Source organism: Dendropsophus ebraccatus, chromosome 15 (assembly GCF_027789765.1).
Source record: "Dendropsophus ebraccatus isolate aDenEbr1 chromosome 15, aDenEbr1.pat, whole genome shotgun sequence".
Classification (NCBI taxonomy): Eukaryota; Metazoa; Chordata; class Amphibia; order Anura; family Hylidae; genus Dendropsophus; species Dendropsophus ebraccatus.
The window spans coordinates 22,447,715-22,464,768 of NC_091468.1; the positions used below are offsets into that span (position 1 = coordinate 22,447,715).

The window sequence follows — 17,054 nt, forward strand, 5'->3', positions numbered from 1 at the left end:
ATGATTTCCTTTAGGGCTCATACACACTAAGGGCGGGCTCACACTACGGAATTCTCGCGGACAATGTCCGCGGCATTCCGTCAGCTGTCCGCCCGCACGGGCACACGCTTTTCCGCCGGCTCCATAGACACCATTCTATGGGCCGGCGTATTCCGCTAAAAGAAGTGACATGACACTTCTTTCAGCGTATAGCGGAATACGCCGGCCCATAGAATGGGGCCGGCGGAAAGGCACCCAGATGTGCAGGCGGACAGCTAACGGAATTCCGCGGACATTGTCCGCGAGAATTCCGTAGTGTGAACCTGCCCTTATAGATGAGTAATTGAAGAGGAAAGATTTTTGCTAGAAATTCCTCTCCTTTTCTCCTCTAGCAGAATCCGCCAAAATCAGTGACGTCACTGCTTGTGGCGGATCTTCAGCAGAAATTCTGCCATGTGAACAGTACAGCACAAAGCCCATTGAAAAAAAAAATGGGAAAGTGCTATGATCAATTTAAACAGGTGGAATTTTGCACAGAATCTGCCTGTAATTCAGTGTCTATTGCTCAGTGTGCATGAGCCCATAGTATACAAGTGGGCCTTAAATTTGACATGTCAGTTCTTTGGGCGGATTCCGCTAGAGCAATCCTATAGAAGTCAATGGGGCTTGAATTCTGCCAGAGCTGAAGAGGCAATATATTTCAAGCAAAAAACTTTTCTCTTCAATTCCTTGCCTATTGCTCAGTCTGAAGGGGCCCCAATATAGGATATAACTCAATCTGCACCATATTAGAGGAAAGTGTTTTTGGCCTAATTTTGAGCAATTGCTTTTTTGGTTAAAGCATTGTTAAAAAGGGTATGTGTCGTATCCAGAGGATAGAGCATAACTATCCCAGATAGGAATACTCTTTGAATTTCCTCTTATATGTACACCGACTACAACAGAATAGTGAGTGCAGCTCTGAAGTATAACACAGGGTAGCATTATTTAAAAGAAATTTCAGTAAGAATCTGCTCTATGTGAATATACTCTAATAATGATTGCTCACTTGACACAATGAAAGTCAGGTCCTATGGACAGATCATCTTTAATGGAGAGCAAGTAAACCCAAGTTGGATCATATTGGTACAAATTCACCTTAAGGACCCTGAAACTTCCAACAATATCCTCTCCGCAGATGGTTACAAAGTGCAGCGTTCCAAGTGTTGCAAAAGCTACAAACCCTAATATGCCTTGGCAGCCGTAGCATTTTGGGAATTGTAGTTTTACAAGAGCTACAAATCTATAGGTTGGTGTAAACATCACTTCCCAACTAGTGCAACCTAGACCTGAATGCTGGTGCGTCATGTATTTCAGTTCTTCAGATTAAAATGGCGAGAAGCGAAGAGACGTCTTAATCCGAGAGATAGACTAAGCCATTGTGGATAGAGAAGAAAAGAAATATAAAGTCCAAGGCAACCAGTTTGATCACATCAATTAAAGCTGCCATCTGATTAGCTACTTTGGAAACTCCTCATGAGGCTCCATGACTTGTCACATCCTAGATCAGACCCCGAGAAAACGACAAGACTGAATTTTTTTTTTCTTTTTTAAATATTTTATGTTAAAAAATACAGCAAAAATATGGAGTTCAAATATGAAAAAAAGAAAAATACTCTGCGTGAAACGTTGCCCTTAACTCTTCTTGTTCGTTCTGGCTCCTCCTTTGTCTAAAGGTCTACTGCAGTTTCCAGCGTCGATAGATCTCAGTTGTTTATTAGGGCCAAAATCATACTGTAAAGAGAAATAACACAAGTGTGATCACAGGTATAGCCCCCGTTTTATAGAGTTATTGCTAAAGACAGGCCTGGAGTCCAGGGAAGGGAAGCCTAATTCTTGCACCAAACATACTGAATAGAGGAGGCCATAGGCTGACACTTCCTCCACTTTACTGTGTAGAGTGGGACAGATTCAGCAGTGTCATCTCTTTATCATCAATAGAGAACAAGGACTTATATTGGTTGTCCAAGATTAGAAACATTTGGCCGCTGCCTTCTACAAGCCGTGTCATGTCTGTCCATGGGTTGGGAGTGGTAATGAAGCGCAATCCATACACTTCAACGGAACAGAACTGTACTACCAGACAACCCATAAACAAATGTGGCACTGTTTTCAGATGAAAGAATTCTGTACAACCCCTTTATGATAACATTATACTACCGCTATAAAACTGCCTAAGGCATGGTAGTAACACCATACACAAAGGTAGTGCTCTGGGTGCAGCTTAGTCTCAGTAGACGAGGCTGTGCACCACTTCCTGATAACTTTGTATGTTTTTAGACACTCATTTGGAGCAGCTGTACAGCTGGCACAAGCACACATACACATATAGAGAACACTTCCAATATGGCTGCCCCCAGGAGAGGTTTTAAAAGTGTACCTCTTGTTTTAAAAGTTCCTAAAAACCTGCCTGGTTTTGTTAGATTACCCGGAGTGCCAACAACCCTCTAAAAAGTTATGTCTGTCTCAGCAACCAATTTTAATTCTCCCAGCACACTTACAGTATAGCAACTTTGCAAAAGGTCTTAGTCTCCACCAGCAACAAATCCCCAAAGCACTTACCTGTACAGGTAAATGAAGAAGCATAGTAGATGGAACCCCAGCTTGATCATGGCCTCTTTCATGTGAGACTTTAGTTGCCCCCGATTGTGGATCTCAGTTGGATCAAAGACTCCCAAATTTCCACTTGGCACCATAATGAACCTGTATGAGACAAATGGGTGTAGAGTTAAATGGTGGCTGTCATTTCACACAACTTTCCCTCAATAGCCAATGGGTGATCTGTAATCCGTATGATATTTATAAAGCCACTAAGCATTTCCCTTCCCTGAAATCTGCTGTCCACTGCCTGTTGTGAAGAGAAATCTGTCTCTAGTATCAAGTAAATCAGCACAATTTAGCACGGTGCTTCTCAATTCTAGTCCTCATGGCCAAGCAACAGGTCATGTTTTGAGGATTTCCCAAACAAAATAACTGTGATAATACCTGATGCCCTGAGTATAATTATATCCAGGGCTGTGGAGTCGGTAAGCCGCAGCTCCGACTCCTGAATTTTATCAGGACTGACTCCGACCCTTCATAAATGGTCGGTCATATAACGGGAGTTATTTATCACACTGGCTCAGCAGCTTCTCCCTAATGTTCTACATGATCCTGGGGCGACTTCTGAGTGAATAAAGGAATACTGTATATAAAGCAGCTTCTCCTGTGTGTGCAGTGGATGCAGCCAGTCTCCAGCCTCCATGTCCTGAACTACTCACAACTAGACTAGATTGAGCAGGTGGTCTTTTCCTGCTGACAATCTTTATGTTTCTAACTAAATATTCTCCAGACAAAAAAAAAAACACTGCTAACAATGCCAGATCCCTGTGAAATAGAGGTCAGCCATAGTGATATAGAAGGACACTGTGGGGGCATGCAATAGCACGCACACACACAGCCTGCTGCGGCCATAGCGCGCACACACAGCCTGCTGCGGCCATAGCGCGCACACACAGCCTGCTGCGGCCATAGCGCGCACACACAGCCTGCTGCGGCCATAGCGCGCACACACAGCCTGCTGCGGCCATAGCGCGCACACACAGCCTGCTGCGGCCATAGCGCGCACACACAGCCTGCTGCGGCCATAGCGCGCACACACAGCCTGCTGCGGCCATAGCGCGCACACACAGCCTGCTGCGGCCATAGCGCGCACACACAGCCTGCTGCGGCCATAGCGCGCACACACAGCCTGCTGCGGCCATAGCGCGCACACACAGCCTGCTGCGGCCATAGCGCGCACACACAGCCTGCTGCGGCCATAGCGCGCACACACAGCCTGCTGCGGCCATAGCGCGCACACACACACTTCTCCCAGAGAGAAAACCCAACACTGAGGACAGAGGTTACTGCTACACTACTTATGTCTTCTCCTCCTCTATATTACACAGGATATCTCCATATTACACTGCTGCTCATATACAGTCATCCAGTATCCAGGAAGAGAACAGCACAGATCTCCCCCCACACAATGGACTCTTTCAACTCAGAAACAAACTGCCAAATAGTGACCGACAACTTTTCTATGACCACCCTCATGTAATAGGGCCAGTGTCCTATTAGAATGTTGCTCATAATAAATATTCAAGAGCAAAACTTGTAGAATTCATATCACAATTCAATTCTACATTTTTTAAAGCTTTTTTTTAAAGCTGGAGTCTGTACATTTTTTTCCCCAACTTCAACTCAGACTCCGACTCAAGCCAAAGCTAGCTGCGATTCCAACTAAAACTCCACAACTCTACAGCCCTGATTATATCACCTGTGAAATACTAAGGAAATACTGAAAACGACCTGTTGGTAGGCCATAAGAACTGGAATTGAGAAGCACTGATTTAGCATGTGCTATGTACAGAAGAGTCTGATCTTTGCACCTTCTAGCTGATGATGATCCACACTGTTCCTTTAAGGTAAATCATGGTTTCCTTAATCTTTGACCACGCATAAAGCTTGGCAGCTGTCCCTTGTGTAAAGACCTGCATACCTACCGCTATATGTCACCAGTGCTGCTGTGTAATCTCCCCATGCAGTAAACTTCCACAAGAATTTCAACATCTCAATGACAACCTGCCATCACTTTATGCTGCCTTAACCACAACTTTTGTCCACCATACCTGCCACTCGTGGGCCATCAATTTAAGGCAGGGTTAGGGAACCTTGGCCCTCCAGCTGTTGCAAAACTACAACTCCCATCATTCCTGGACAGCCAAAGCTATGATGGGAGTTTTGCAACAGCTGGAGAGCAAAGGTTCCCTGCCCCTGATCTAAGGTGTATGGGGCTCTCCAGAATGACCACTAACAGACTGTGCCAGTGGTCACAGGTGTCAGGCGTGATAGAAACATCAAAGCCGACTGCTTTGTTCTGGGAAAGTTCCTTATTATGGGCTGGACGGACGGAGGGCGGGAGAGATAATGGATATCGGTTATTGAAGGTCTGTGACCACCTACAGAAAGAGCTCTGCCAATCAATGCTGGCAAACCACCCTGATGACTTCTAATACAGGCAGCAAAATGGCAGGTTCCCTTTGACACTATAGTCAGGCATGTTAAGTCCCAGACTATGATAGGGGTTATATACCAGTACTCACCGGTAGATGTTCCATACGGCTACAGGAAGATTCAGGAGGAAAATGAACCAGTGCAAGGATACGAGCATTAATACTGACACCAACGTGTGACCCACGAGCTCCGGCACCACCCACTACACGGACATGAGAAGAACACAATAAAAATGAGTGAATGACAATATATACAGTACGAAAGAGGGGGAGAGTCAGTCGTGGTAAACACCCCCCAAAGCTCTTAAGATCTCTGCTTGCTGTCATTGTATAGGAAGCATCATGGTCATGTGATGGACACAACGGTGAGTGTCTGCACCGTAACAAGCTGTGCCCCAGATCGTCTATCACATGACCAGGACCTCTCTGAAAGGAAACTATGAAGCTTCACCATCATTAAAGGGGTATACCCTTCTTAACTAACATAGTTAATCTCATAGGGGTCATTAAGTTAAATATTTTTGAAAATACAATCATTTCCCAAACTTGTCTCCTTCCCCTAATATGCTGCTCTTTCCCTCCAGTTAGTGACAGGTTGATGTCTAGCTTACAAACCACCACTCTGCTCTAAAAGCCGTGGTCTGAAAGGTATATACAGTATTTATATATATTATAGTATATACACTATGGGGGAGATTTATCAAACATGGTGTAAAGTGAAACTTGCTCAGTTGCCCCTAGCAACCAATCAGATTCCACCTTTCATTCCTCACAGACTGTTTGGAAAATGAAAGGTGGAATCTGATTGGTTGCTAGGGGCAACTGAGCCAGTTTTAGTTTACACCATGTTTGATCTCCCCCTATATCGCTATACATCTACATTATAGCTATAAATACACACACCACCAGTCCATTGCTTTTAGAGCAGAGTGGTGGTCTGTAACCTAGACAATGAGCAGTCATGAAAAGAAAGAGCAGCATTTCAGGAGAAGGAGGCAAGTTTGTAAATGAATGCATCTCTAAAAACATAACTTGGCGAGTCCTACAAGTAGATTGGTTGAGATGGGAATACCCCTTTAACAGCGTTGAGATCTTGAACCTAAAAATCGATGCAAAAGAGTTCTAGAAAACTCTATGACCTTTGTTCATACAATAACTCCACCCCAATGTGTGATGTCATATACAGTCAGAGAGAAATTATGGTATATTACTGAACCAGATCTTCTACTATAGAATATTTATTAGTGTAACTAGCCGTCTCACCCACAAGGTAGAGACATCTATTACATTACTGATCCTGAGTTCCATCCTGTATTATACTCCAGAGCTGCACTCACTATTCTGCCGGTGGAGTGTCTGTTTCAGTTACCTATATGAATGCGGTCTCCATTATTACCCTAATAATAGACATGTGACATATATTGCAGTAAGTAATGGAAGGAGAACACTAAACCCACACACCTTATTCAGCTTGGAGCAGCAGGAACGGGCATTGATGTAGTCACATTCTAAGTCTGAGAGGGTGATTATCTGGATTCAGCGATAAGGACAATAGTGTATATCATGACTGTAACCACAGTGTACAAAGTACAGAGAGTCTATTATAGCAGTGACAGAGGCGGCTCACACTGCACCGTCACACATACCACAGAGATCATTCACAACTAAGGAAACATATAGACAAGCATTACTACCCCAACAAGTGATATCACTGAGCTCCGGAACCACACTCATCTGACTAATGTAAACCCCCACCCCCCGGATGGTGTCCCCCCCCCTGTGCGGTGTAGTGTACAGGGGATGGTGTCCCCCCCCCCCCTGTGCGGTGTAGTGTACAGGGGATGGTGTCCCCCCCCCCCCCTGTGCGGTGTAGTGTACAGGGGATGGTGTCCCCCCCCCCCCTGTGCGGTGTAGTGTACAGGGGATGGTGTCCCCCCCCCCCCTGTGCGGTGTAGTGTACAGGGGATGGTGTCCCCCCCCCCCCTGTGCGGTGTAGTGTACAGGGGATGGTGTCCCCCCCCCCCCTGTGCGGTGTAGTGTACAGGGGATGGTGTCCCCCCCCCCCCCTGTGCGGTGTAGTGTACAGGGGATGGTGTCCCCCCCCCCCCTGTGCGGTGTAGTGTACAGGGGATGGTGTCCCCCCTGTGCGGTGTAGTGTACAGGGGATGTGTCCCCCCTGTGCGGTGTAGTGTACAGGGGATGTGTCCCCCCTGTGCGGTGTAGTGTACAGGGGATGTGTCCCCCCTGTGCGGTGTAGTGTACAGGGGATGTGTCCCCCCTGTGCGGTGTAGTGTACAGGGGATGTGTCCCCCCTGTGCGGTGTAGTGTACAGGGGATGTGTCCCCCCTGTGCGGTGTAGTGTACAGGGGATGTGTCCCCCCTGTGCGGTGTAGTATAGAGGATGTGTCCCCCTGTGTGGTGTAGTATAGAGGATGTGTCCCCCTGTGTGGTGTAGTATAGAGGATGTGTCCCCCCTGTGTGGTGTAGTATAGAGGATGTGTCCCCCTGTGTGGTGTAGTATAGAGGATGTGTCCCCCCCCCTGTGTGGTGTAGTATAGAGGATGTGTCCCCCCTGTGTGGTGTAGTATAGGGGATGTGTCCCCCTGTGTGGTGTAGTATAGAGGATGTGTCCCCCTGTGTGGTGTAGTATAGAGCAGTGTTTCCCAACCGGGGTGCCGTGGCACACTGGGGTACCGGGAGAACCCGCCAGGGGTGCCGCGGGATCCCGGTGGGAAATGCACTCTGTCTCTTTAAGCATCCCGAGAAGCTGCGGCCCCGCATCTTCTCGGGATGCACAGAGTGCTTTGATATTCCGCCCGCACTGTGAGCGGGCGGAACATTAAAGTAAGCAGAATATAGGAGCAGGAAGTGTCAGCGTCCTGCTCCTATATTCACTCCCATAGGCTGCCGGCGCTTCATGCCAGCAGCCTATGGGAGGCCGGGACGTGACCTCTCCGGCAGGCGTGATCATGTGACGTCATCACGCCTGCCGGAAGTCCCGTCCCCCCGGCTTGCAGAGGAGCCCGAAGAGGAGGAGGAAGAGCTGCTGCCTGCAGCTACACAGCGCGGATTAGGTGAGTATGATGTTTGTTTTTTTTAAGGGGCAGAGCAGGGGGCATTATTAGTTCATAGGGGGCACCTCTGGGGGCATTATTAGTTCATAGGGGGCACCTCTGGGGGCATTATTAGTTCATGGGAGCACCTCTGGGGGCATTATTAGTTCATGGGGGCACCTCTGGGGGCATTATTAGTTCATGGGGGCACCTCTGGGGGCATTATTAGTTCATGGGGGCACCTCTGGGGGCATTATTAGTTCATGGGGGTACCTCTGGGGGCATTATTAGTTCATGGGGGCACCTCTGGGGGCATTATTAGTATATGGGGGCACCTCTGGGGGCATTATTAGTTCATGGGGGCACCTCTGGGGGCATTATAAGTTCATCACAGCAGGGGATCCTACATACAGGGGGCACAGCAGGGGATCCTACATACAGGGGGCATCCCACATTCCTACTCATAGTAACATAGTAACATAGTAAATAAGGTTGAAAGAAGACAAGAGTCCATCAGGTTCAACCTAGGAGAATCCTACTGTGTTGATCTAGGAAGGCGAAAAACCCCTATGGGGCAGAAGACAACCGCCCCACCACATGGAGAAACTCCCCCCCTCCCCCCCTCCCCCCCCCCCCCCCCCCCCCGACTGCAATGGCAACCAGAACAATACCCGGATCAACGTATCACCAGAAATCTAATGCCCATAACTTGTTATATTATATTGTTCAAGAAAAGTATCAAGTCCTCCCTTGAACTTATTTAATGAATCGGCCATGACAACATCATGTGGCAGAGAGTTCCACAGTCTTACCACTCGCACAGTAAAGAACCCGCGTCGATGCTGATGATGAAATCTTCTTTCCTCTAGACGTAGAGGATGCCCCCTTGTCATTGTTACAGACCTAGGAGTAAAAAGACCACTACAAAGATCTCTGTACTGTCCATTCATATATTTGTACATTGTGATCAGATCGCCCCTAAGACGTCTTTTTTCTAGCGTAAATAACCCCAAGCTTGATAACCTGTCTTGGTACTGTAACCCACCCATTCCCTTAATGACCTTTGTTGCCCTCCTCTGCACCCGCTCCAGTTCACCTATGTCCTTCTTATATACCGGTGCCCAAAACTGTACACAGTATTCCATATGTGGTCTGACCAGTGATTTATAAAGAGGCAAAACTATGTTCTCATCTTTAGCATCTATACCTCTTTTGATGCACCCCATTATTTTATTAGCCTTGGCAGCTGCTGCCTGGCACTGATCACTAAAGTTGAGTTTACTGTCCACCAATACCCCCAGGTCCTTTTCGGAAGTACTTTTACCCAGTGTTTTATTATTTAGCACATAACTGTACTTATTATTTCTATGGCCCAAATGCATAACCTTACATTTATCCACATTAAACTTCATTTGCCATTTCTCCGCCCAAGCCTCTAGCTTCTCCAAATCCCTCTGTAATATGATATTATCCTCCTCTGTACTGATTACTTTACCCAGTTTAGTATCATCTGCAAAAATGGAGATTCTACTCTGTAGCCCCTCTACAAGATCATTAATAAAAATATTAAAAAGAAGTGGACCCAACACTGACCCCTGTGGTACCCCACTAGTAACTAAAACCCAATCTGAATATTTTCCATCAATGACCACCCTCTGTTTTCTATCACACAACCAGTTACTTACCCATTTGCATACGTTTTCCCCGAGTCCCAGCATCCTCATTTTGTAGACCAACCTTTCATGCGGCACAGTATCAAATGCCTTTGAAAAGTCCAGATACACAACATCCACAGCCTCCCCCAGGTCCAGTCTATAACTTACCTCTTCATAGAAGCCGATCAGATTAGTCTGACAGGACCGATCCCTCATAAATCCATGCTGGTGCTGCGTCATAAGATTATTTTCATTAAGATACTCTAGTATAGCATCTCTTACAATCCCCTCAAATACTTTACCTACTATAGATGTTAGACTTACGGGCCTGTAGTTTCCAGGATCACTCCTTGACCCCTTCTTGAATATCGGTACCACATTAGCTATGCGCCAGTCCTGTGGAACAATCCCTGTCGTAATAGAATCTTTAAATATTAGGAATAACGGTCTGTCCAACACAGTATTTAATTCTTGCAAAACTCTAGGATGGATACCTTCTGGGCCCGGTGACTTATGGATTTTAATGTTTTTAAGGCGTTTCCCCACTTCTTGTTGTGTTAGGCAGGTGAGATTTATGGGAGGATTAACATTATCCCTAGTCATGTCGTCTGTTATGGGATTCTCCTCTGTGAATACCGTAGAGAAGAATGTATTTAGTAGATTGGCCTTTTCCTCTTCCCCCTCCACCATTACACCCAGATTATTTTTGAGGGGACCAACATTTTCGGTTTTAAGTCTTTTGTTATTTATATAAGTGAAGAACATTTTGGGATTTGTTTTACTTTCTGTGGCTATCCTTCTTTCTGTTGCTATTTTTGCTTCTTTTATTTGCGTTTTACACATTCTATTCTTCAGTCTATAGTTGCTCAATGCTTCCCCACTACCTTCTTGTTTTAGTTGTCTGAATGCTTGTTTCTTATCATTTATTGCACCCCTTACAGCTGAAGTTAACCACATTGGATTTCTCTTATTTCTACTACGTTTATTCCCATATGGTATGTGTAGTTCACACGATTTACCCAGGATGCTCTTAAATATGTCCCATTTCTCTTGTGTACTTTTATTTCTGAAGGCATTGTCCCAGTCTATGTTCCCAAGGTCCTCTCTTAGTTTTTGGAAATTAGCCTTCCTGAAATTTAATGTTTTTGTAGCCCCTCTACTAATAATTTTATTGAAGGATAATTGAAAACTTACTATGTTATGGTCACTATTACCTAGGTGACCCCCCACCTCTATTTTTGATATTCTGTCGGGCCTATTGGTTAAGATCAGGTCCAGAAGGGCCCCCCCTCTTGTTGGTTCCTCTACTAGTTGGGAAAGGTAATTATCTTTTACTATTTCCAAAAACACGCTTCCCTTCCTGGAGCTGCAGGTTTCTGCTTTCCAGTTTATATTTGGGTAGTTAAAGTCCCCCATAATAATGACTTCCCCCTGCTTCGCTGCCGCATCTATTTGTCTTATAAGAAGATTTTCTGATTTTTCCACTATACTTGGAGGTTTATAACTCACTCCTATAAGAATTTTATTATTCTTCGTCCCTCCCCTTATTTCTACCCAAAGAGACTCCACATTATCATCACATATATCCTCCCGCAGAATAGGCTTAAGGCATGATTTAACATATAGACAGACCCCTCCCCCTTTCTTATTTTTACGGTCATTTCTGAATAGACTATAACCCAGGATATTAACAGCCCAGTCATAACTCTCATCCAGCCATGTCTCGCTTATCCCCACTATATCATATTTCTCTTCAACCATTATGAGTTCTAATTCCTCAGCTTTATTAGTGAGGCTTCGAGCATTAGTATACATACATTTAATATATTTGTCCATATTCCCTTTCCTCTTGTCACTAGTGACTGTTCTAACCCCTCCCGCCGCTCCACCCCCAGTTCCATAATCTAGGCCCAGCTCTCCATCTACTCTGTCTTTACTCACTATATTGTTGTTGCCCTCCCCCCCGGGCCCTAGTTTAAACACTCCTCCAACCTCTTAGCCATCTTCTCCCCCAGCACGGCTGCACCCTCCCCATTGAGATGCAGCCCGTCCCTACCGTACAGCCTGTAACCGACCGAGAAGTCGGCCCAGTTCTCCATGAACCCAAACCCCTCTATCCTACACCAGCTCTTGAGCCACTTATTTACCTCCCTAATCTCCCGCTGTCTCTCAGGTGTGGCTCGTGGTACAGGTAATATTTCAGAGAATATCACCTTGGAGGTCCTAGTTTTTAGCTTCCTGCCTAAGTCCCTGAAATCGTTTTTAAGGACCCGCCACCTACCTCTAACTTTATCATTGGTGCCAATGTGCACCATGACTGCTGGGTCATCGCCAGCCCCTCCCAGTAATCTGTCAGCCCGATCCGCGATGTGACGAACTCGAGCGCCAGGAAGGCAACACACTGTTCGACGATCCCGGTCTTTGTGACAGATTGCCCTGTCTGTCCCCCTAATAATTGAGTCCCCCACTACCAGTACCTGCCTGGCCTGCCCTGAACTCCTGTTTCCCACCTTACTGGAGCAGACACCCCCCTGGCTTTCAGAGGCAGTGTCCTGCTGCAGCAATGCCACCCCTGAATCAACATCCCCCTCATCCGCCAATTTGGCAAACTTGTTGGGGTGTGCCAGATCAGGACTGGCCTCCCTCACACTCTTCCCTCTACCCCTTTTTCTAACTGTGACCCAACTAGCTGCCTCTTCCTCCTGTACCTCCATGCTATCACACTCTCCCCCATCTACCCCTTGGAGTGCTTGCTCAGTGAGCACCAGACCCCTTTCCAGTTTGCTAATGCATCTCAATCGTTGCAGCTGCTCATTTAGATCCAGGATCTGGGCTTCCAAACCAGCAACATGCACACATCTCCCACAATGGTATGCACCCTCGATCGGTTGATCAAGGATTGCATACATCGCACAAGATGTACATTGGGCCGCATTGTCAAACATGGTGCTCATTTATATGGGGATATTATGTATAAAGAAAGAAAAAACAAACAAGCAACAAAAGCAAACAATGTGTTCAAAAGTAAATAAACAATTTGTTTTCCTCTAAAACGCCCCAAATCTAAAGTCCCAGAATATTAAAGTCCCACACTTGAGACAAAAACACACTTCAGATCAAAAACTCGCACGCTCCAAAACTCGCTCACAATACAATATAAAAGCACTTAGCTTGCAGAGTTTGTTGCTTCTGGCTCCTGTGTTGGAAGAGACTGGCAGGCTTCACACAGATGTAATTTATCAACTCTTAATTAGCAATCAGTCCCCTCCCCCTCCACCTGTGTAACCTCCAGCAAGCTTGTGTATATACAGGCTATAGTAATGTGTCCCAAGTAAACCAGGTACAATGTATATAACCCCTAGGAAAATAAATACAGATAAACTAATCTATAGTACCTTGCTATATACTATATGTGTACAGAGATTTGTTATCTATAAACCCAGTAAGGACAGATATCACTCAGTAACAGGTATGTTATATACTCCTTCCCAGAATATTAAAGTCCCACACTTGAGACAAAAACACACTTCAGATCAAAAACTCGCACGCTCCAAAACTCGCTCACAATACAATATAAAAGCACTTAGCTTGCAGAGTTTGTTGCTTCTGGCTCCTGTCGCTTTACTGCACATAACACCAAACAGCGCAGTTACTTTGGGAGCCGACAGGAGGGAGGAAGGGAAGGAAGTTGCTAGAAATGTGCGGAGCCTAAATTGTTTGTCTCGCAGGTTCTGAAGAGATGAAAAGTAGCTGGAAGAAATCATCATGGCGGATGGAGAGGAAAAGGGAAAGTGACTCCTCAGATCAAAGAAGACGTCACCTGTGAGTCACTGTATGACGATTTTCTTATTTTGTAGAACATTTAGTAGGGGTGCCCCGAGGAAATTTTTTTTTCCAAGGTGTGCCCCGAGGTGGAAAAGGTTGGGAAGCACTGGTATAGGGGATGTGTCCCCCCCCCTGTGTGGTGTAGTATAGGGGATGTGTCCCCCCCCCTGTGTGGTGTAGTATAGGGGATGTGTCCCCCCCCCCTGTGTGGTGTAGTATAGGGGATGTGTCCCCCCCCCCTGTGTGGTGTAGTATAGGGGATGTGTCCCCCCCCCCCTGTGTGGTGTAGTATAGGGGATGTGTCCCCCCTGTGTGGTGTAGTATATAGAGGATGTGTCCTCCTGTGTGGTGTAGTATATAGAGGATGTGTCCTCCTGTGTGGTGTAGTATAGAGGATGTGTCCCCCTGTGTGGTGTAGTATAGAGGATGTGTCCCCCTGTGTGGTGTAGTATAGAGGATGTGTCCCCCTGTGTGGTGTAGTATAGAGGATGTGTCCCCCCTGTGTGGTGTAGTATAGAGGATGTGTCCCCCTGTGTGGTGTAGTATAGAGGATGTGTCCCCCCTGTGTGGTGTAGTATATAGAGGATGTGTCCCCCCTGTGTGGTGTAGTATATAGAGGATGTGTCCCCCCTGTGTGGTGTAGTATATAAAGGATGTGTCCCCCCTGTGTGGTGTAGTATATAGAGGATGTGTCCCCCCTGTGTGGTGTAGTATAGAGGATGTGTCCCCCTGTGTGGTGTAGTATAGAGGATGTGTCACCCTGTGTGGTGTAGTATATAGAGGATGTATCCCCCTGTGTGGTGTAGTATAGAGGATGTGTCCCCCTGTGTGGTGTAGTATAGAGGATGTGTCCCCCTGTGTGGTGTAGTATAGAGGATGTGTCCCCCTGTATGGTGTAGTATATAGAGGATGTGTCCTGTGTGGTGTAGTATAGAGGATGTGTCCTCCTGTGTGGTGCAGTATAGAGGATGTGTCCTCCTGTGCGGTGCAGTATAGAGGATGTGTCCTCCTGTGTGGTGCAGTATAGAGGATGTGTCCTGTGTGGTGTAGTATAGAGGATGTGTCCCCCTGTATGGTGTAGTATATAGAGGATGTGTCCCTCCTGTGTGGTGTAGTATAGAGGATGTGTCCCCCTGTGTGGTGTAGTATAGAGGATGTGTCCCTCCTGTGTGGTGTAGTATATAGAGGATGTGTCCTCCTGTGTGGTGTAGTATAGAGGAGGTGTCCTGTGTGGTGTAGTATAGAGGATGTGTCCTCCTGTGTGGTGTAGTATAGAGGATGTGTCCCCCCTGTGTGGTGTAGTATATAGAGGATGTGTCCCCCCTGTGTGGTGTAGTATATAGAGGATGTGTCCCCCCTGTGTGGTGTAGTATAGAGGATACAATGTATCTGTCTGGAGGTTACAGTGTTCTACATTAGATACAATGTAACCAATTGGAAGCTACTGCAATACTACAACTCCCATCATGCACTGACAGCAGCCACTGTATGATGGGGCTTGTAGGTTTGCACAGACCACAGAAGCCTACACATATATCCCCTGTAACATCCACATACATAGTGTATAATGGTACAATACCTGCTCATACTCAGACGTGACCCATACCAGTGACAACCGGTACACAGACAGCAATGTACAGCCGCATACTCCCCTCTAAAACGACCTCATGGTCACACTACAGCCGCCACACAGGCAAAGGATACAAAGTAGACGGCCAGGAAGATGAGGGCACAGCAATCAATGAGAGAGAAGATAAAGAGAGCGGCCTCCATCTTGCCGCTGCCGCCTGCGCCGACCCTACAAATCACCAATCCGCCGCGCCCTCACCTACACACGTGACCCAGCCCGGCGCGCTGCACATCGGGAAATGTAGTCCTCTCTGGCATACAGGAGCGCCGCAAAGGACCCGGCGCGCTGATCGCTGGGAGCTGTAGTTCTTCAGTGTGTCACGTGACGCAACTACGTCCTGAGCTAAATGCGTGAGGACCTTGGTGACGTCAGTGTCACGTGAGCGATGGAATGTTATGGTCATGTGATCGGAATGTCATAGTCATGCCTAACAAGTCCATACGCGCGGCTGGTTACCACGTGACCCAGATTATAGGCTTCTTCATGACCTTAATACTTATTATATGAGAGTGTTATATGGCTGTATGTGTGCACAGGCCTGAACACAACTGCTCCTCTGCATAAGGGGGCACTACTGGCAAGGTGTGTGTCATCCTGACATAGACTTCGATATTATGTACAGTTGCCATGGCAGGAGCCTCCTACCTGGTCCTTGGACATGACTATTTGGGGTGCTATACAGTTGCCTGGTAAAACCTGGCACACTCCTCGTGTTTTAGATTGGGCAGGAAGTCAATGAATTAAACATTTCATGCAGGAATCAAGGACAGATTTAAAGGGGTATTCCCCCCAAAATTATTTTTGCATTAATACATTGCCCACCCGTAGCGTTCCATCTTTCCGATATAAATTTATTACAGGTTCTCCACAGTTCTGCTGTTATCTAGGTGCCCCCACCCCCACGGATTGCATAGAATCATCAGCTCTCAGTCCACTCCGACACCGCTCCCTGCTCCTGGCCCGCACCCTCCGAGACGGCATCACGTGTCCTCCATCTCTTCACTGGGCCGGGTTAGCGCTTCTAACCCAGTCCACTGAAGTGAGGGAGGACAGTGAGACGCTGCAGCTGTCTGCCTCTCTGACAGCAGCACCGCCCACTGTGTGGCCCTCGCCCTGGAGGTCACCAGCTCTATGTAACCTCCCCACCCTTAGTGTACCCACAGTCTGTGCCCCCCGTCTCCCGGTGGCCGCTGGCAGCCTCTGTGTAGCGGCGCCCCCCACAGAGATCACCGATATCATGCATCTCCCTCCCCCCACACTGTGTGCACAACCCCTTCACTCCTCCCCTCTCCATCAGGCTGTGCATTTACCCCCGCTCACCCGGTGGCTGCCCGCAGCGCTCCTGTGCCTGCAGCCCCATCTGTGTGACGCCCCCAGCCCCCTCATCCGCGGCCGCCCGCAGCCTGCTCACCCCTGGACGCCCGCAGCCCTCTCACCCGCCGTCGCCCACAGCCCTCTCACCCGCGGCCGCCCGCAGCCGTCTCATCCGCGGCCGCCCGCAGCCCTCTCACCAGCGGCCGTCTCATCCGCGGCCGCCCGCAGCCCTCTCCCCGGGCCGCCCACAGCCCTCTCATCCGCAGCCGCCCGCAGCCCTCTCACCTGCGGCCGCCCGTAGCCCTCTCATCTGCGGCCGCCCGCAGCCTTCTCACCTATGGCCGCCCGCAGCCCTCTACCCGGGCCGCCCGCAGCCCTCTCACCCGCGGCCGCCCGCAGCCCTTTCACCTGCGGCCGCCCGCTGCCGTCTCACCCGCGGCCGCCCGCAGCCGTCTCACCCGCGGCCGACCGCAGCCCTCTCACCCGCGGGCGGCCGCAGCCCTCTTACCCGCGGCCGCCTGCA

General features: G+C 47.9%; 2 protein-coding genes across 2 annotated transcripts in view; one reads left to right on the forward strand and one right to left on the reverse strand.

The window, feature by feature from the left end:
- Window positions 1-1,042: 1,042 nt before the first annotated feature.
- Window positions 1,043-15,479, reverse strand: CNIH4 (cornichon family member 4). The gene is made up of 5 exons (XM_069954432.1): window positions 15,292-15,479; window positions 6,516-6,584; window positions 5,145-5,257; window positions 2,581-2,721; window positions 1,043-1,752 (listed from the first exon to the last, which is right to left on the reverse strand). Exons 1-5 carry the CDS (start codon window positions 15,358-15,360, stop codon window positions 1,725-1,727), a joined length of 420 nt encoding a protein of 139 aa, XP_069810533.1. The 5' UTR covers window positions 15,361-15,479; the 3' UTR covers window positions 1,043-1,724.
- NVL (nuclear VCP like) overlaps window positions 8,104-17,054 on the forward strand; it is a 48,394-nt gene continuing 39,443 nt past the window's right edge. The window contains exons 1-2 of the mRNA XM_069954430.1: window positions 8,104-8,128; window positions 13,491-13,584. The gene's annotated coding sequence lies outside the window, so the exon portion shown is untranslated. The remainder of the gene's footprint in view (window positions 8,129-13,490; window positions 13,585-17,054) is intronic.

Excerpts from the sequence above, each read along its gene's own strand:
- CNIH4 (XM_069954432.1), bottom strand. The coding sequence starts at position 15,360 with ATGGAGGCCGCTCTCTTTATCTTCTCTCTCATTGATTGCTGTGCCCTC. Across the intron at positions 5,258-6,515 it reads GCTGCTCCAAGCTGAATAAG|TGGGTGGTGCCGGAGCTCGT; the intron begins GTGTGTGGGTTT and ends ATGTCCGTGTAG. Across the intron at positions 1,753-2,580 it reads TTCTTCATTTACCTGTACAG|TATGATTTTGGCCCTAATAA; the intron begins GTAAGTGCTTTG and ends TTCTCTTTACAG.